The sequence below is a fragment of the Zea mays genome, chromosome 3 (genome assembly GCF_902167145.1).
Source record: "Zea mays cultivar B73 chromosome 3, Zm-B73-REFERENCE-NAM-5.0, whole genome shotgun sequence".
NCBI classification, from domain to species: domain Eukaryota; kingdom Viridiplantae; phylum Streptophyta; class Magnoliopsida; order Poales; family Poaceae; genus Zea; species Zea mays.
Genome location: NC_050098.1, coordinates 178,395,493 through 178,416,750, shown reverse-complemented (window position 1 = coordinate 178,416,750; position 21,258 = coordinate 178,395,493). Strand labels below are relative to the sequence as shown.

Genomic DNA, 21,258 nt, shown 5'->3' with positions numbered 1-21,258 from the left:
GCCCGAGTCCGAGCCCTGGGTCGGGCGAAGCGGAGCTTCCTATGGTGCCTGCGGCCGGGCCTGACTGCCTGTCAGCCTCACTCTGTCAAGTGGCACCGCAGTCGGAGCGGCGCAGGCGGCGCTGTCTTTCCGTCAGGCCGGTCAGTGGAGCGGCGAAGTGACGGCGGTCACTTCGGCTCTGTTGGCTGAGGGGCGCGCGTCAGGATAAAGGTGTCAGGCCACCTTTGCATTAAATGCTCCTGCGATTTGGTCGGTCGGTGCGGCGATTTGGTCAGGGTTGCTTCTTGGCGAAGACAGGGACTTGGGCGAGCCGGAAATATGTTCGCCGCTGGAGGGGGGCCTCGGGCGAGGCGGAGATCCTCCGGGGTCGGCTGCCCTTGTCCGAGGCTAGGCTCGGGCGAGGCGCGATCGAGTCCCTCGAATGGACTGATCCCTGACTTAATCGCACCCATCAGGCCTTTGCAGCTTTATGCTGATGGGGTTACCAGCTGAGAATTAGGAGCCTTGAGGGTATCCCTAATTATGGTCCCGACAAAAGCAATCCAAAATTGTTTTGACACAGTGAAAATTCTCCTCAAACGGCTGAAAAAAAAATCACATCATCAATATAGATGGACAGAATATGGTCAGAAGCCAAAACAAAATGCCCTTTACTTTCCCTTTCCTATGGAATCATTGGTTCTCAACGATAACCTAGTTTTGTCATAACTACGTTTGCGAATCACCAGAGAGCTGTGGCGAAGAAAATAGAGACGGTAAGTCCATCGAAGTTCAACAAGAGATGTGACACGAGATATGTGGATGACTGCATGTCTAGAATTGCAGGATTAAAACAGAAAATAGCTTTTGAAAATGTGAAGATGTCGGCTGTAACATATGTGACGCCGACCAAATTGGGGGCTTCTAACCTTATTTTTGGTGGATAGTGTAAAATAGAGGACACGACTGTTTAACACTATTTACATAGTGAAGTTTAAAATTATTTACATAGTGAAGTTTAAAATTAAGAATGATATAACGAATCTGCTGGTGATGACCTAACCTCTTACTAGCAGGAATGGCAGAAGAATAGGAGATTGTTCATCGGACGTTAGGGCACTACAATCTATGTTGCTTAGCTAAGCGGGATCACTATTCACTAGTTCATGGATTTGATAGAACTAACAAAAACAGCAAGAAACACAGTCAGATCTTTGATCCCCCTCCGCCCTCTCAAAACTTGTATTCCTTGTACATGAGCTAAGTAACACAACAAATCCCTTTTTACAATAAAATTTCACTTTCCTATTAACCCTGCCATATATCATACAAAGTTGGCCAGAACATGCTGCCACCATCTCTAACCCTCGTGGTGCCTTCAAACTGGCACCATGATGCCTGTTCACCTCAAGCAGGGACATTGCTGCAGAAGTGCTGACAGCATGCCAATTCAGCTCAGCTGATTACTTGTATCTTTCAAGCAATCTTGATTTTCAGGATCATAGATTGAGGGTGCATTTTTCAGACTTTGCCATTGCTTAATCTAGGTTCATCATTGTACTCTCAGATCGTCAACTCTGTCGATCATATCAAGGGCTTTTATCCTGTCGATCTCAAAGTCGATCACAGGAAGCAGCCTCCTGATTGATAGCGTCTCTTTCCGGTTGCCACTGCTTGGTGAATGGCTATTACTTTTGCTTAACCTGCTTTGCTTATTATGCCTTTCCTTAGTGTCAAACTCCTGGCTTTTGCTTATACCAGGGATGAATTTCCTGTACTTGACATCCCTTAGCATATCTTGATCTTCTTGCGTCAGAAGAGGTGATGAATTGCTGCTGTTTTTGTTTGGAGATAATGTGATTGAGGCCCCTCTTTGTGTAGGAGACCGAACAGGAGACTTGATTGGAGACCTTTCACCATTTGCAGTTTTGGATAGGCTGATAAGATGATGAAGCCAAATAACAAGCTCGAGGATATATGCTTCAGTCTTCTCCTTGTCAGCGTGGTACAGTGTCTCAATTCGGATCAGGTCTATCTGCCCATTTGGCTTGCAGTTCACATCTGACCTGTGTAAGACAAAAAGGATCATTACTCCGATGTTCTAGCCATATAACTTTCCTATTAGAAATGAACAAAATAAGATACCAACCCAGTATTTGCCCACTCTCCAACCCAACCGAAACCATGGTGAGCCCTGGTATGGACAGATCATAAAAAAATCAGTAACAAAAAGGGATAAGTGGAAGCTCTGGCTATTTTGCATGTTATGAAGGTAGTTAAGATTTTGAATTACTTGGTGGTGTTACTTGCAATAGGGACAAGCCACCGCAGGGTCTTCTCCATTTCAGCCTTGATTTGAGAAACAGTAAGCTACACAAATTCAGCAAAAGCTTGCATTAAACTTCCAATTACATACTTACATGTCACAAACATAGTACGATGTTGACTCTACATCCTACTTTCATTTTTCAAGCATGGGTGTCATCCCGCATACCTCTTCCTTAACTCCAAAGGAGTGTAGCTTAGAACGGAGAGATGACTTTATGGTTGGTGGCAAACTTTGGTATAATGCATCCCTTGTATTTGGAGGAACAGAGCTTGAACGAGAAACCTGTCAATTGATCAACCCTTGTTAGGCTACCAGAAAAGAAACAAAAAAAATGATTTTCTTAGCACAACAAATTCAATTTGTGTGGCACACAAAACTACTAGTACAACCCCATGAACTGTAGGTCAAACTGATGATATTTGCATAATGCAGGACACAGAGAAAACAATAGAACAGTGGATCCTGTGAACTTACAAGAGTATCAATCTGACTGATGATATTTGCATAATGCAGTGCAAGACCTGCTGGACCCAATCTATTACGTCGTTTGGTAGGTTCCTGTGATTCTTCACTGTCTGCATAGTGTTAGGGTGATAATCTTCAGTCAATGATAAATCATAAATACAGTACCGGTGAAGAAAACGGTCATAATATATGTCAGCGTTCGGGGAAGGACATTACCCCCGAATACTAACAATATGCCAACTGTGTATCCCCAGGGCCCCACACCTCGGGGGACCTTGCTCGGCCCCAGATAAGTAAGAAGCCCTCCATGCCCAAGGACCGGATCTTGAGACCCTCCAGACCTCTGGGACTCTCCCGGCCTCTAGCGCCTCCATGCCGGGGGACTAGGTCTCGAGGCCCTCCAGACCACTAGGACTCTCCCGGTCTCTAGCGCCCTCCACGTCGGGTGACCAGCCTCCTGGGGCCTTCCAGACCTCCATGGCACTCTAAGTCTCTCGAGGCCCTCCAATCGGGGAACTAAACCCACGACTCGGCTTAAGCATGGGGCCTGCGGACTTAGGACTAAAACTAGATCTCCTGGGCATCCTTCAAGATGCCCCTAGGGCGAGGTGGTCTTGAAAGAAGCCCCCAGGGCAGGACGACCCTAGTGCACGTGCGCCCCTACTCTAGGCGGTCGAGTAGGCCGCATGGTATCGGACGGTCCGGAAAAAGCTTTCGTCGGTCACATTAAATATGATAGACAACATTGCGGTCAAAGAGGTGCATTGTGGCCTTGTCAGAGATGCACCGAGGCCACTATGCAGTGCATGCCACCGTCCCTCTAGCCTCAACAATGGGCATCAGTCGTACCTAAGGCTACTGTACGGTGTGTGCCACCGTCCCCGTTGCCACGCCTGAATGTACTAACTTACTAGCAAGCATTACAAAGTACTAGCTACTACACCGTTTACCAACTATGTCGTACTCGACGACGTCATCTCTAGTCCTGCCACTATAATAGGACGTGCCAATCACAATCCACAGTAGCATGACAAGCTCAACACTATGGCAAGGTGTGCACCATGTACCACTCCATAATTGTGACAAGATAGTAGTAGAGCCTCTACTGGGCAGGGATCACTAGCACTAGCAGACATGTATCAATCTCTCCTCCCTTGAGATATAAAAGGGGTAGAGCAACGTAGAGGAGGTTGGTCGAAACCTGCTAGTATCTGTGCAAGACAAACAGAGGTGAACGAGGGACTTGTTAGTCGATAACTCCCACCAAAACCAAAAGGTAAGAGAGAGCTAGTCGGTCATCTAGCTCAGGGTATATCTGAGCATGTAATGTTCTTCACCTTTGCTTTTGTCAATCTGCCATACACAAAGAGGATGTAGGGTATTACACATTTGCGACACATTTGTGGCGTAAACCTCTATCAATCTCCCGTGTGCCGATAGCTAGATAGTACCCAGGATCAGCATACCTCCAGCCTACGCCCCTCGCTCTATCCTTTCACTCTCTCAGGTATCTATGGTACCTTGGTGTTGTTACGCAACGGCAATATATTTAAAATTTAAACCATAATTGTATTAAGAAACTCGACATACTGGGGGTAAGACAACCCCCGGGCATTATATTAAGAAGACATTCTCACACTGGTCGAGAAAACCCTCGAACCTCTACCCCACCCATACACAACAGCACCATATCCCATGTGAGAACACGACCGTAGCCTGGACCGCGCCTTAGGCTGTTAGGCATGCGCTTTGGTGTGAGACAGACGAGGGGATTCTTTTAACCACAACCTGAAATTCGCTCCCACGGGGGTTGAACCCAAGACCTGAGTGATAGGGGATATGCTGCCATGTGTTAGACTATTAGTGTATATTGATTGAGGGAAGCAATACACATATATAGGCAGATGACCCTGGAGGTGCCAGGGAAAGCCTTCCCTAGGGCCGGTGCACATATGGTGCGGCAGGGATACACAGGTGGCGCAACACCTAGGCTAGGCCATAGACGCGCAGGAGTTGGCCCAGCCCAAACCGTAGGACTAGAATAAGTGATCTAACACTGAGGAGTGCTACTCAGACCACCTAACCAACTCGTCTAGAGGCCCTTTTGCCAATCTGGCACTTACAACAGCAAATCGGCCTATGATGCATTTTCATTGGCTCCACTCGTTTAATTCTTGGAAAAGAATTTGGAAGACTTGGGCGCCTATGCGCTGCCATTTCTTCATATGGTTGGCAATCAACAACAGATGCTAGACCGTGGACCGACTTGCCAGGCGAGGATTACCACACTCGGATGTCTGTACTCTCCGTGACCAAGACGAGGAATCAATTCTGCACATTCTAATCTCTTGCGTCTTCACCCGACAGATTTGGCATATAATAGTGCAGTATTTAGGTTTGGCAACTCTGGCACCTTCAGTTACAAGCTCTAGGTTCAATGCGTGGTGGAAGGTGGCTATCAGTAACGTACAGAAGGAGCTGTGGCAGGGTCTCAACTCTCTTATCATCCTCGAAGCCTGGGAGGTGTGGAAACATAGGAACACATGTGTTTTTGAGGGAGCGCAACCTAACACTCAGGTTCTCCTTCAGGCTGTGATAGACGAGTGTTTTTTGTGGTGTAAGGTTGGTGCTGTTAAGCTTCAGCTCCTGCTCTCTAGGTCGCCTTTCTTTACTGTTCCAAGTTTGGAGTGAGTGAGGGGCGGTGTGTTCAGGTTTAAAACCTTATTAGTTCCTGAACCGTTGTTTCTTTTTATCTTCTTAATGAAATGACATGCAACTCTTATGCGTCGTTCGAGGGGAAAAAACTAAGTAAGCTATCCTTCTTTTTGTGGAAACTTTCTAATCAAGATCCTATTTTATAGAAACAAATACAAAATATCCAAGGAAGGAAATTGAATAAAATACAATCACGGTCCTTAAACTTGTCTGGCTATGTCAACCCAGCCCATAAATTTTTAAAGTATGTCTCTTAAGGGCTCAATATATGTTCGGGTCTCTATTACGTGCTAACGGGTTGCTATGGCCCACATGTCAGTTGTCGTGGTCTGTTGGACCCCATCCACCCTTCTCCTTCCTTCCTCAGCAACTGACATATGGGCCACAACAACCCGTTAGGACATAATAGAGACCCGATCAGATATTGAGCCCTTAAGAGACATATCTCAAAAGTTTATGGACGAGTTGACACACTCAGTCAAGTTTAAGGACCAGAATTGTATTTTACTCAAGGAAACTCTTTGGCATTTAGTTCCTAATTGTCTGCATGGTGATCTCGACGTCTATAGGTGACACCGGTCATAACACCTCTTCGGCTCTAACTTTGGCTAAAATGATATGATCTATTGTAATTCAAGTTACACCAGCGATATGGTATAAGCTAATGCCCAAAACTCATGCCCTTAGAGTGAGAAGGTGAAACTGAAGTATAGTTTATGACACATTAGTAACAAGATGTTTTAATTACGTAGCTCACAATTGCTTTCAACAAAAAAAAGCAATCAAGATGATAAACTAGCCAATAGCTCAATATGTACAAAGTTTTATATAAGATATAACAAAGATTAATACCTGAACGCCCAAATACATTATGGATCTCCAAATGTAAGAAGTGCACAATGTCCACAAGCTTTCCCATGACCTAGGAGAAACAAATATTATTTTTTGAATCAACAGGATTGAATGTTTTCCTAGAGCTACAAGTTGCTGACAGTGCATAGTCTATTATATGGTCAAAACCGACTATAGATGTATCACATGCAGAGAGAGATGCCAAAAGTTCTGACACAAATGAAAAACATATAGCCCTCAATTCAATGGGCCCTTATTATGGTTAACAAAGCATAGACAATGGATGTTGTTAGAGAATATATATCCAGTAGACCAGTACCAATTTGGTTGGCCAGTACCTATCATTTCATATGCTCTCTAAAGAGGAATTTTAGGTCCTTTTCCTTATTATGTGTCACGCCCTAGGTTTATTGAGGAAGTTGGAGGCTAGCAAGTGAGATGGGGTGGTGGCCAAGCCATGGAAAAGGGATCGACAACTAAGAGAGAAGAGAGCAAGATCACACTACCTCTTAGGTGTTGTTTGGTTCACATAATTGTAACATGATAGGTAACCGATAACGTTAAATCATGTTTGTTTAAGTTCAACCGTAATCAGATCCCATACTAAAAACTAATACCGGCCTATTCAAACTTATTACCGCTGTCACTCGAGTGTCAATTATTACCATTGCCATTTAAGTTACAGTTTGTGAACCAAACAGCACCTTAATTACTGCTTCTTTCACTCAAAGGACTCTCCTCTCTTTATATGGGACAGAGAGCTAAGTTGCTAACTTGACCCTAGATCTGATCCATACAACATAGAAGGTTCTAGAAGACTCGACATGCCAGTAACCAGGCACAGGAAGCTTCCACATTACTGTCCACATGCGCCAATCACTAGTGCTACAGTACAAATGGGCCAGCACAACCTGGGCATGACATTATGTTTGGCTAAAATCTTAAGACTACATTGTTAACTCTAACTACACAATTATGCAAGCATACTAACCAGTTAAATAAATCTGCATACCAACCTCTTCCAAATTCTTAGACCACAGAGACTTTTTCCTCAAACTTTTAACATGCTTGCTTTGGCTTTTCACTTCCTGCTTTAGTATGTGCATGTTATCACCTGCAAATTAACAGAGCCACATTCAGCATTGTTATCAAATGATAACAACAAAACAGTGCAAAATGTATACTCATCAAACAGCATACAGGCCAAATTGGCAGGTATCAGAGGTGCATACCCAAAAGGGGCAGACCCAGTGTCGCAGGCTCCCACATGAGTGGGGTCTAGGGAAGGGATAAAACGAGGCAAGCCTTCCTCCACGGATGCAGAGAGGCTGCTTCGAACCCGCGACCTGACGACTCAGCAAGACAACTCTCACCGCTGCGCCAGGCCTGCCCTTCCAAAGGTGCATACCAGAAGGGCAAAATATATTTTGCCAAAAGAAGAGGGGGAGAAGAGGCTAAATGTCACAGCTAAAGATAATAAAGGCAATCCACTATGAGAAACGAAATAGAATAGAGGAAGAACTTAAATGGACAAAATATTAAGTGACGCAAGTAGTAGCATTAGCTACACTCGTGTCCATGTTCAAAGATAGAAATCGATACCAGAAATTCAGAATTATTTTCCCTTGCCTGGTATTATTCTTATTCACAACCCAGGTTCGTGTTAACAAGAAGCAAATACAAATCCAGTCTGTGCTGCTAAGTGTACTTTAAATTTACATCATATCAGGAAACCTGAACAACATACTTCTATTACTGGATTTCCATTTTGTTCAGCTTGAGAACAAAATTTGATTATATCCCTTCCTTAAAAGAAGTGCTGGACGCAACAAAAAAATGTTGATTTGGACTTGTTAGGTGCAGTTGGCTGCCAGATGAATCATCTAGCCCTGGATATGTTGGTCAAAATACACTAGTTGTGGTTCACCTAACGGCAGATATGGAGACAGTTAACAGTGATAGATGGCAACATAAGAGACCTTGACCGCCCTGTTTATGCATGCTGCATGCATGGAACTGTCAAAGTCAAATGGATAACTTAAATCAATCAAATGTGTCTCCTACTATGTCGGTCATGAAAAGACATCCACAAATTATGTTCAAACTAAAGTTCTTTTTGCCCTAATGACATCATCAATCCCGCGTGTTTTGTTCAAGATGAACGTTTCTTAAATGATAAAAAACGAAACATAAGTAGCACCAACCAAAGGAGGAACAGAGTTGTTTCTTGTTCAATGTAATTCTTACAGATGGTTCCATTATATTTTCATGCAAAAGAACTGACCTCTTTGCACAACACTAGAACCATCCTCTTCATGCTGTTTACGCTGATAATCTTGTTGAAATCTATCCAGGGCATGCATTTCATGGTATAGTTCCTAAAAGTTAGAAAGATGACAGAGTTTATAAATTTGGAGAAAAGAAAGGCTGAAAAGAACAGGACTGATAGATGCCAGGATCCAGGAGAATGACAGCTAAATTTGAATAAAACTATGCCCATGGCTAAAGGAAGACGAATATTAAGATCATTACTGCTTTACGCATAAAACTGATTGAAAGGACATTTTAATCAAAGATTCAAGAGTGTGAGCACAACCTTAAGTGACAAATTAACAATCTGAGCTCTCTCTGACCTCTCTGCCTCTTCATAGAATATGAAATTAATCTTTTGAAAAATCTTAAAAGATTGATTGTGCATTTATGTTTTACTGTTTACAGTCTGCTAAATTGTAGTTATTGGCCTGACAAATGCCACTACATAACATTGCTTTCAAGATACATAAATATAACTTACAGCTGTAAACTGAACAGAAGTCACTAATTCCTGCATTACTGATTCTGCCTCTTCTTTCAGTTGATGTTGAGGAGTCTGTTCTGATGTCAACCTGAAAGAGTTTGATGGCATAAAAGCGCTGAGTTAATTTTTAATACCCTAAAATCTTTGTCTCTATAGGTTGCAAGGGCTCAAAGTGAATTTTACTTATCAAAGTAGCGGTCCAAGTTGTGCCACTGAGGATCCTTGCAACGATTTCCAAAGCGAACAACTTCTGTAGAGAACACTTTCAACTCTTCCCTGTTGGACCAAATAAAAACTTCAGGTAACTACAAGCATATAAAAACAAGTTGAAGTACATTTCTTCTATATAACCAGGTTGATGCTAGATAAATAAAATAAACAAATGGTTCAGACAATTGTTATAGTTTATAAAAAGAATCAGAGATTATTCACTAACCTTTTGTCAGCAGCAGCAATCTTGAGTAACTCATCCATATCTTTGGATATAAGATTCTGAACACCTTCAGAGTGAAGCACTGTTTCTTTTAAATGTTTTATGCTATCTTTTGAAAGGGCGCGCATTAGACTGCAACCTTTGACTATGGTATTGGCAACCTCAAATGCTAAAATAGATATTTTGTTCCCCTTTGTTGCAGTGCCTGATCCAAAACTACTTATATTCAAATTTGTCATGCTACTGCCAAGTGTGTCAAGCACTTCCACTGCTTTTCCAAGGCCAGCAGTACTAGCTCTACCCAGAATTGAGCTTACTTCCGAAACCTATTTCAACAAGGAAATAGAACATCAAACATGGCATAGGGTCTAGCAATCTCTCTGACCGAGCAGAATTTTTGAACATTTCATGGACAAATAGTTAAGGGTGAACATTTCAATTTAGCAACGATAAAAGTTCATCTTTCATAGGTTTAGCATAGCAAACCATTTTATGAATGGCTGGAAGTCATAAAGCTATAGTAGTGTGGCAATAAATAGGAAAAGCTACAACAATATTCTGGCAAAGTAATAAGAATGCAGGTGAAAACAGCATAAACTGCATTGCATTTGTAGGATGTGCACTCTCAATCACCCACAACTGTGCAGCAGTTCCCTTCCCACACAACACTCTAAAAAAGCCCTCTTAGCCGATTAATAGTTCATGTTGGTGAAATAGCCGAACATATGTGTTCCTATCCAAGGACAAATCTTTAGGTATATTCCATCCTTTCAAGTCCTCTTTTTCTTCCTCCCCCAATATCAAAGGATCCCTCTATGCACCAGTAGGGTCTTTGTTTGAAAGTCCAAACCATCTGAACTGGTGTTGGACAAGATTTTCTTCAGTTGGCAGTACCAGTAGCCCATATGTTGAAGTTAAGTGAAATGGCCGCCTTTCCCCATTACCTTAAACTTTTTGGTTGAATAGGTCAGTACCAGGGTCAAATATCTCGATTCTCGAGTTCGAATCCTGGCAGACGCAATTAAATACTCCTATTAAGTATGAATTAATTGCCCGTCTTTCCTCATCATCGTAAGCACTCAAGATTTTATTCAGTTGGGTTCAATTGGTTAGTTCTTGGTCCTTTCTTGTGTGACCATAAATCCAAAGCAACATACACATTCATTATAGCAGAGAATAACAAATTCCTTGCTGCCAAGCACTCAAGGAAAACTTATTAAAATTCACGCAAAGATGTTGGTAGATCATCCTCTAGTTCAAGATGTCAAAATGTCATGAAAAGGCTAATGCTACAGAAAAAGAAAGCTCAAAATTCCCATGAGAAAAGTGCACTAATCCCTAAGCAACATTATCAGCACGAACAAATTACACTGATATAAAAAACAATTCAGTTTTTTAACAGACGAGGCAAGAAATGATTGATTCAGCAATAATGCATTAAAGTAAGTACTGAAAACTTGCCTTATTCGCCACACCCATCCCCGACTTCTGAGATGGCAACCGTGCCAGTGGTGGCACCCCATCCCATGGTGCTGCAGTGTTATCCGCGGTAGCTCCAGGCACTGCCGTTTGCGACACCGATACAGGCAGTGGTGGCGCTGCTGGCTGCTGCTGCTGCTGCTGCTGTTGATGTTGCTCTTCTTGCATCCTCTTGGCAGCAGCCTCCCCCACCACAGCTTTCTTCTCCTCCTTCACCACTAGACGGTCATGGCGGTCAACCTCCCGGCCGGGGCCGAGCGTAGTGTCGCTGGGTGACTTGTCCACCGCCGACCCCTTGGAGCAAAAGCCCCCCATTTCGTTGCTCCCTCTTCAACCAAACCCTAGGCCCTCAGTGCCCACCGGCGGCTCTCACCTCCCACGCACCGAAACATTCCTGATCCCCGCGCCGCCGGCTCCCATCCGTACCAAACCTATCCAAGCGAAAATGAACCAGCTCGGAACGAAGGTCGCGACCGCAGTACTACACTCCAACCGGCGAAGCCGCTCACCTGCAGAAGCCATGAGAACAGCGCCAAGTCAGAAGAGAGGCGCGGAATTTCCGCGCAAAAAGTAAAGAGATTTTCTCCACACGAACGCATTTTCACCAGAAATTGGCGCAAGGGAACGCACCTGCGGCGGGTGGATCGGCGAGGCGGGACGAAATCGGGCGCAGAGGCCCTAACCTCTGGAAGGGGATCGGTGGATTTGAGGGAAGTGATGAGGCCGATGGGCAGGGTGGGTGAGCTTCGTTCTTCTTTTTGCCTTGTTGGAGGGTACAGCAGTAGCCGGGCAAGGAGGGTCCAACAGCGGAACTGCGGCAGGGAGGGTCCAGCCCACTGCAGACTCCACGACCACGGTGACCAACTGCCGCTGCCCGCTGCTATTGCCACACGCAGGAGGCGCACGCACAGGCACAGGAACAGGCACATCAGCGGGCGCTCATAAATTAACGCGGTTTCGCGGCGGCCGTGTTGCCGTCCGTGTCTACGCAGTTATTAGGTACAGTGGTGTTTAATGTATAATCTTTTGAGCTGTCTAAAATTGTATTTGTAAAAAAAATGGAGCCATCTTTTTTGTGAAGAGATATCTCTGAATTGTAGCTTAAATAGTAACAGATGTCTTACTTCCACTGTACGAATTTGTTGTCTGTTCAATCGATTCGATGTTATACAAACGCATTTACTTTTATATTTATTAATAGGCTACATTTATAGACACTCCATTGTATAATAGAGTATCTTAGTTACCTCTTGTGTTTGAAGAGCCGTTTTGGTGTCTCTCTACTATACATGTCCTTAGAGGTTTATCGATAGCAATTGCATCAATCATAAATGGGTGTTTAGTTTCTAGGCAATAATTTGTAGTTTCTCTAGTTTATTTTGGTTTAGTTTTTAAATTGCAAAATACGGAAACTAAAAAAATATTTTAATTTATGTATTTGATAATTTAGAAACTAAAATAAAATAGGATGCAAGAGCTAAAAAAATAGTTACTAAAAACCCAATACCCCTAATTTTCACAACGTATAACATGTTTGCTTTGGATGCAAATAAACTCGCAAATATTTCCTTTTTCGTGGATTGTTTAATTAAACGGAGAGGCGGGAGTTAAAAAAAACGAGCTTGAGCAAACAGCGAGAAGCTATTAGCTAGTCGTGTTGATTTGCGTCTACGTTATTTTAACACTTAGGTAGTGTTTGGTTGAGGAGCCAAATAGAACGGAGTCGTTTCATCCCTGATTTTAGGAACAGAGCCGCTCTGTTCTGTGTTTGGTAATCTGGAACGGAGCGGTTCTGTTTTTTGTTTGGTTGCAGAGTGAACGGAACGGAGCGTGACTGTGAGAGCGGGATTGGAACGGAGCGGCTCCGTCCCATTGATTTTTTGGAGCGGAATGGTTCTGGATCTGAGGAGAATATTCTCTAATTGGAGCCATTCTATTCTAATTACTTTGTAACCAAACAACAACAAAACTTGAACAGAACGGTTCCGTTCTACTTGGCTCTTCAACCAAACACTACCTTACTTGCTGGTGTTTCCTTGTTAGCATGTCATGTGCAGCGATGACTTGAATTGTCCAATATAATAGATTTCTTTGACTAGCACTTAGGTTAATAGTACACCGAAAATATACTAGCTCATAACCTCATGTGATAGTGTAAGAAATATGTGCAAGCATCGCGTGACATGCAATTTTGCAAAACTTTTATCATATATACTTACTATGTTCTTTTTTATTTATCATGTTTTAGTTTAAATATAAATTAGCGGACGACAAATATTCTCGAAAACTAAGGTAGTACCGTAGTAGTATGCAGAACCGCCACTTGCATGAGTTGTTGAAGATTAATCCAGTGCAGTGAACCAAAGCATTGTTTTCTCCATTTATCATGATTAAACCATATGAACACATGCATGTGAGTAGTAGTAGCAGCAACAGCTAGGTTGGAGTGTTGGTGCAAGCAAACCTAAACCACCACGCATGGACTTGCAGCAGCACTAGGGAACAACACTCCAGTTAGTGTGTGGAGCTAGATCATGTGGCCAGGAGATCGAGCAGGGGTGCTAATCTATGGCTTAGCCAAAAAAAACAGGCAAGATTAATTTTAAGGCAAGCTACACCGGTCTACGATTCCCAGTCAAGTTGAACACCAACTTTTCTGCTGTCGTGTTCTCGTGTACCAGGTCAACCCTCACACACCACTTGCTCCAACTTGTCCACTGTAGGAAAATAAGAAAAGGCCGGTGAAAGGGCCCCAATTGTTTCCATCTGGTTATCCGTTACGACGATGAACAGCGATGGAATTAACTTGTCGTATGTGTAATACAAAACATTTACTTCTCTGTCTGGTGCTCGACTCGTGCCTCGGTATATATGGTCGTCGCCTTGTCGGCATAAGAACACTTACGGGGTGTTTTGAAGTGAAGTTTTTTCAAAGTTTTGGAAGAATACTGCAGTATTCTTAAAAACTGTAGTATTATATATTAAAAGGTGTTTGGCAAGCCAGCTAAAATCTCTGTTTTCAAAAACTAAAGTATTACAAATACTGCAGTTCTTTTGAAGTATTCTAAACTTAGGTTTATACTTCAGTTTTCTCTGTAAAACGCAGTTCGCGCATCTCTACCGCGTGCAAAAAAAAATATTTTGCTTCCAAACACCTCTATGTATCCAATACTGTGGTATTCCAAAACCGTAGTATTTTAAATTGTGGTATTGTCATGACTAAAGTATACTGTAGTATTTCAAAAACCATGATTTTCAAAAACTTTGTTCTCAAACAAGACTTTAGAGAAGTTTCAAGCTAACGACAATGATTTACTTTACTTTCGTTTACCTCTTCTTCTGTACTGTACTTATGGATTTTATTTTTTTTTACTAATTATTACACAGAATAGATCCACAAATGCATACCACTCCCTTCGTTTATATATATATATATATATATATATATATATATATATATATATATATATATATATATATAGTATTTAGAGCCCTGCGCTCTATTTACCTACAGGAAGCCCCGACCAGGTGTGCAGACCGCACCGGACCCTTTTTGGCTTATTATACCTACCTGTGCTTACGCTAAATTATAATACGAGTTATGCTGATGTGTGTATCAGTTTATGCAAATATAGTCTGCGCATATTACGTGAATCGGGTCCATGATCCTGCCCACGCGCTCACGATTATCCAGTCCCACGCCGTCACTATAAAAACACCCCCACGCCGCCAGGGATTAGGTTTTAGCGGCGGCGTCTATTTCCTCGGGCGTGCGAGAAGGCGCCCGTGAGCAGGAGAGCCCCGGCCGCCGCGGCGCTCTCCAGCCGGCGGATTGGCGGACGTGGAGGGGGCGCGAGGAGGAGGAGCCTCAGCGTCCGCGGCGGTACAGCTTCAGGAGGCACCGGTCGGGCGCGGCGGAGTGGGCGGCGGTGGTGTTGTTCATGGTGCTGGCGGACGTGGTGCTGCTGGGCGTCGTGGCCGTCCTTGTGGTGGTGCTGCTGCTGCAGCCCCGCGCGCCGTACGTGGCGGTGCGGGCGGCGAGCCTGTACGCGCTGGTGTACGGGCAGACGGGGGCGCTGGACGACGTGCAGGTCACGGTCCTACCCGTTCTGCGTGCCCGCCAGGGGCGTCCTCCCGCTGGCGTACGTGGGGTGCGCGCATGGCGCCCCGCTGGGCGACGCCGGCAGCGCCGCCATGGAGACCGCGCTCCGCGACGGCGTGGTGCCGTTCCGGGTGGAGGGGGAGGCCCGGACGCGATGGAAGGTCGCGGGGATCGTCGGCATCGACCAGTGGACGCGCCTGGCGTGCCAGCTCGGCTTCTTCTGGCCCAACGACATCGTGCTCCCCTTCAGATGCAGCTCCAAGTCCAAGCTCTTGTTCTTCTGACCGCCGTGCCCTCTGTATTGTCTAGTGGCTACTCTTCTGACCTCAGTTCCATGGCCGGGCGTGAGCGTGACGGATCAAGATTCAGGAACAGCAAATGGCTTCATCGTTTTCTTTCTTGTCTTGGGTTCGTTCAGTTATTAATTCACCCCCATGTCGCATGTATAGGTCGGCAAAAAAAAGATTTTTGTCTTTGGGTTCTTTCTTATTGCATTTTACGCTTCCACTAAAAAGCAAGTACCACATTCGTCGTTTTAAAACAGATCATTGATTTACGCTAAAATTCGTATCCATTTACGCTAAAATTCGTATCCATTTACGCTGTTTCGGACCACGTCTTACGCTTAAATCCACCTGACCTAGAACCCGAGCACGATCGGAGCGCGATTTTCACGCCGTAATTTAGGCCACATTCGTTGTTACGAAATAGATTGATGATGTACGATAAAATTTGTACCCATTTACGCTGTTTGGTTCACGTTTTACGCTGAAATTTGACCAAGCCAAAATCCGTGCACGATCGGACGTGATCAATTTTCACGCCGTAATTTTCGGACCCCATTCGCTGTTACAAAACAGATATATGATTTACGCTAAATTTCGTACTCATTTACGCTGTTTTAGCTCACGTTTTACGCTGGAATCCGCCCGAGCAGAACCTGCGAACTGCGGCTGTAAATTAAAATGTATTTCCTTCTACTAATGCTCTCAAACCGTAACTGTCCCTTTATTTACGCGATTATGCAGCACGTCTTTCCTTATATCAAACCGGTCAAGATTTATATAATGCATGGTTTATGCTATCATGTTACACATCGTTATGCAGTCGTAAACGGTTTATTTAGTTGTTAACCGCCGCCAATATCACAGATACGAACGTGGACGAGCGGCTGTAAATGAGAATTTGTTTCCTCCCGTAACTGTGTCTTTATTTACGCGAACGTGGGGCACGTCTTTCCTTATCTCAAACCGGTGGATATTTAAATGTTGCATGGTTTACGCTATCATGTTACACAGCGTTATGCAGTCGTAAGCGGTGTATACATGGTAATATTCGTTCCCGTGATTCGTGGTCCAAAAGATTCCTTCTATGCATGATTTATGCACATTTCTATATATATTTATGCATGCGTATATTGTCTGTCACGTCTCATCTAGGATTCGTGGCTATCATATGCATGGCTGACGCATGCTGGCGTACAGTGGACCGACCACGACCTGGTTAGCGTCCTGGCTGAGGCTTCCCCCACTAACGGAAGCCTAGGGCTTCCATTACCTATTCCCTATATATATATATATATATATATATATATATATATATATATATATATATATATATATATATATATATGTGACGCTGTTAAATTTTTTTAAAAAAAACTTTGATCACTCGTTTTATTCGAAAATCTAAAATTTCAAGTCACGCTCAAACTACCTTAAATAATAAAATAAATTATAACAAAATAAATAATATTTTACAATTTTATTGAATAAGAGAAGTGATCAAAGTTTTTACGGCATCATATATTTAAGAACGGATAGTATGTCTTAATGGATGCCGAACCATCTCCTGTTACACATTGAAGCTTTCTTTCCTAGCGTGACAACTGACAACGAGACGAGATCTCGGAAGCAGACTCTGCGGTCTGCATAGCCCATGGCACTTACTGCTTTGTGGAGAAAACAAAAAAGATGACAAAAAGATCCATCTTTTTGAACCGCGAACGGATGAAAATCGCATCGATCTGAACGCTCGCGTGGTCAGCGATTCCAAACTTTAGACTGAAGCCTTCCGTTTGTCGCCGGCTGCGAGAGTGATACGGTAGATTTTGACGAATCTGGGCAACAAAGTCCCAAATCTTAGCCGCTGTTTTCGTTGCCAAGGACATCGGCTCAGAGAGCCTCGGTTGGGTGAAAAGTAGAGTTCGCTGTGCTGTTTGGACTTTGGACGCGACACAGCTTCTGCTGATTTTCCGAACGAGATCCAGGTTTAGCTGGCAGTGATTCTTCGTCGGTCTCTACTAGTCGCACGGAGTTGTTGTTATCGTGTTCTTTTGTCAGGTACACATCAGCAGATCGATGCACATGTACGTAATTGGTTAAGTTCTGGCACATGGATAATCAAATATAAACTAATAAGATCTGATGTGTGTCATCACCAAGCACGTGCCCACGGAAGGGTGAGATGCTGTGCTGAATCTATAGATGGCCAACAACCGACCCGGCACGACCCGGCACGGATCCGATCAAGTACGACCCAACAGCAAATGGGTTGGCACGGTAATTCGTGCTTCACGGACCGTGCTTGAGGAGCCCACGTGCTTGACGTTGGCCTAGGCACGGCCCTTTGAGCTAGTTTTTATGCTAGACTGGTTCGCTGGAAACGGTATAAAAAACGGGTTGTGCCAGCACGAAACCCAACATGTTTAATCACACCAGAAAAATAGCAACAGGAAAATATAATAAATAAGATGTTTTGTGCAATGTTACCTCATTAAAAACTTTTATAGGTAAAACTCACCCTTGTGAGAAACCCTAGAAAGGAAAAAAAGAGTGCAGCCAGCTCAAAGTTTAGTCACTAAGTTTATATCTGTTACAGATGAATATTACAATACAAAATCTCTCTCACACACATTGACAAAGCACAGAACAGATCACCACACCAGAGTCTAGAACTAAGTAGTAAATACCAAAATCACAAAGCAGCAGTAGGTTCATCTTCGTCAAGGAATAAGTTCTGGAATGAGCATGGTTATTAAAACGGTAAAACGTTAAAACGTTATGAACCAACTTTTCAAATTTTAAACGTTTAAACGAACGTTGAAACGTCTTTTCAGACTTGACATAGAATTTCAAATATAGAATAAGTTCATACATAAGTTGAGTTCACAAACCAAGTAGCATTAGCATAAAAAGAAACAGATCAAGTTCAACAACACAAGTTCAAACACACAACACAAGTTACAACTTTCACGCATGATTAGTAACCATCATCGAACTCATCAATATTAAGACCATGAGCATCCACGCCTTGATCATCACCATCGTTTCCACTATTGCTTCCTTCAATTTCATCTTCCACATCAAGATCATCAAGAATATATTCCTCATCCTCGTCATCTTCATTTGCTAAATTAGTCTCCTCTTCCTCAAGGTCTTCATTCCTTCTCACACACCCACCAGCAGCTCTCCTAGGAAAATTACGACCTCTGAGATGTGCAGATGCACCAATAGCTTCATCAACTTGGTCCCACGATAAATTGAAATCATCTCCAAGAACATTGCTAACATGAGAAGAATTAGCTAATGGATCAACCCATTCATTGTCCCAATCAAAGTCTTCTAAAATCAAAGGATCAAAGTTTTTTCCTTCCTCACGTATTTTTTGAAACCTATCAGCCATCTTTCTGTTGTATGAAACATATACCAAGTCATTCAACCTTTTGTGCTCTAACCTATTCCTCTTTTTGATATGCATCTACAAGTGCAAATAAATGATTTAACCAATGAAGAACTAAGGATAAAATTAGTGGCGAATCGAAATTGAATAATTTGACTAGCTCACTTACAAATTCAAATGTACTCCAATTCCGCTCACAACCGGATGATGAAGCACAAAGACTAACAATCCGTCTTGCAAACTTATATAATTCAATAGTACGACCACCATATGCAAGCCACCAATAAACTAAAATTGCAAGAACAAAGATTATATGTTACATGCTGAAAATGGATGGAAGGCTATCAATTTTAGAATACTTACATGGATTCCTTGTTTGTGCATTTTTTATAGCCATTGGATTTGCAAATGCCTCTCTTTGGTTCTCATAAAGAACAGCTTGAGCATCAATCTTCTCTCTAAGATCCTCATCTACCACCATTTTGACAAGCACGCCATTTAAGCAACCCCTTAGCTCTCCAACATAGCCTTCATCAACACCTACTTTGATATTATAGAATTTTCAAAGGTTCAAATATAGTGCTTGTCGGCGTTTCGAGACCGGGGGGTCCCTGGGCCGACGAGTGAAATGTCGCCGCGTGCCCCAGCCCAGATGGGTCGGCACGAGGCCGAGCGCGAAGGGGGGAAGTGAGGCGGCCGGAGACGGGCATGAGAGAGGTGGAAATCCCGCGGCCTTCGTGTTCGTCCCGCGCCCAGGTCGGGTGTGCTTGCAGTAGGGGGTTACAAGCGTCCACGCGGGAGAGGGAGCGAGCGGCCTCACGCGAGCGCCTGTCCCGTCCTCGTCCCTGCGCGGCCAACCCTCTGTAAGAGGGCCCTGGTCCTTCCTTTTATAGGCGTAAGGAGAGGATCCAGGTGTACAATGGGGGGTGTAGCAGAGTGCTACGTGTCTAGCGGAGGAGAGCTAGCGCCCTAAGTACATGTCGTCGTGGCAGCCGGAGAGGTTGTGGCACCCGGTTCGTGTGGTGTCGTGGCCGTCGGAGGAGCGCCGGAGCCTGGCGGAAGGACAGCTGTCGGGGCTGTCGAGTCCTTGCTGACGTCCTCTTGCTTCCGTAAGGGGGCTGAGAGCCGCCGTCGTCACAGAGCGTGCGGGGCGCCATCATTGCCTCTCTGGCGGAGCGAGCCAGATGGGACGCCGGTCTTGTTCCCCGTAGCCTGAGTCAGCTTGGGGTAGGGTAATGATGGCGCTTCCCGTTGACGTGGCCGGCCCGCGCCCTAGGTTGGGCGATGTGGAGGCTCCTCCGAGGTCGAGGTCGAGTCTGTCTTCTGGGGCCGTGGTCGAGTCCGAGCCCCTGGGTCGGGCGAGGCGGAGACCGTCGGCTGAGGCCAGGGCTGAGTACGAGCCCTGGGGTCGGGCGAAGCGGAGTTCGTCGTCTTCTGGGGCTGAGCCCAAGTCCGAGCCTGGGTCGGGCGGAGCGGAGTTCTCCGTCTTCCGGGGCTTAGCCCGAGTCCGAGCCCTGGGTCGGGCGAAGAGGAGTTCGCCGTCTTCAGGGGCTGAGCCCGAGTCCGAGCCCTGGGTCGGGCGGAGTGGAGTTCGTCGTCTTCTGGGGCTGAGCCCAAGTCCGAGCCCTGGGTCGGGCGGAGCGGAGTTCGCCGTCTTCCTGGGCTTAGCCCGAGTCCGAGCCCTGGGTCGGGTGGAGCGGAGTTCGCCGTCTTCAGGGGCTGAGCCCGAGTCCGAGCCCTAGGTCGGGCGGAGCGGAATTCGTCGTCTTCTGGGGTTAAGCCCAAGTCCAAGCCCTGGGTCGGGCGGAGCGGAGCTTCCTATGGTGCCTGAGGTCGAGCCTGACTACCTATCAGTCTCACTCTGTCGAGCGGCACAGCAGTCGGAGCGGCGCAGGCGGCGCTGTCCTTCTGTCAGGCCGGTCAGTGGAGCGGCGAAGTGACTGCGGTCACTTCGGCTCTGTCGACTGGAGGACGCGTGTCAGGATAAAGGTGTCAGGCCACCTTTGCATTAAATGCTCCTGCGATCTGGTCGGTTGGCGCGGCGATTTGGTCAGGGTTGCTTCTTGGCGAAGACAGGGCCTCGGGCGAGCCGGAAGTATGTTCGTCGCTGGAGGGGGGGCCTCGGGTGAGACGGAGATCCTCCGGGGTCGGCTGCCCTTGTCCGAGGCTAGGCTCAGGCGATGCGTGATCGAGTCCCTCGAATGGACCGATCCCTGACTTAATCGCACCCATCAGGCCTTTGCAGCTTTGTGCTGATGGGGGTTACCAACTGAGAATTAGGAGCCTTGAGGGTACCCCTAATTATGGTCCCCGACAGTAGCCCCCGAGCCTCGAAGGGAGTGTTAGCACTCGCTTGGAGGCTTTTGTCGCACTTTTTTGCAAGGGGACCAGCCTTTCTCGGTTGCGTTTTGTTCCGGTGGGTGCGC

General features: G+C 45.1%; 1 protein-coding gene across 1 annotated transcript; it reads right to left on the bottom strand.

The window, feature by feature from the left end:
- Window positions 1–1,171: 1,171 nt before the first annotated feature.
- On the bottom strand, window positions 1,172–11,868 carry LOC100278408 (uncharacterized). The gene is made up of 13 exons (NM_001374044.1): window positions 11,680–11,868; window positions 11,032–11,558; window positions 9,574–9,896; window positions 9,321–9,413; window positions 9,135–9,225; window positions 8,625–8,718; window positions 7,357–7,454; window positions 6,341–6,410; window positions 2,783–2,883; window positions 2,474–2,590; window positions 2,273–2,349; window positions 2,129–2,173; window positions 1,172–2,045 (listed from the first exon to the last, which is right to left on the bottom strand). Exons 2-13 carry the CDS (start codon window positions 11,362–11,364, stop codon window positions 1,532–1,534), a joined length of 1,956 nt encoding a protein of 651 aa, NP_001360973.1. The 5' UTR covers window positions 11,365–11,558; window positions 11,680–11,868; the 3' UTR covers window positions 1,172–1,531.
- Window positions 11,869–21,258: the final 9,390 nt, after the last annotated feature.

Bases quoted from the DNA above. Each gene is read 5' to 3' on its own strand.
- LOC100278408 (NM_001374044.1), bottom strand. From the start codon at position 11,364: ATGGGGGGCTTTTGCTCCAAGGGGTCGGCGGTGGACAAGTCACCCAGC. The intron at 2,591-2,782 runs GTAAGTTCACAG...ATCAATTGACAG, and splicing joins TCAGTCAGATTGATACTCTT to GTTTCTCGTTCAAGCTCTGT. The intron at 2,174-2,272 runs GTAATTCAAAAT...TGTCCATACCAG, and splicing joins ATTGCAAGTAACACCACCAA to GGCTCACCATGGTTTCGGTT.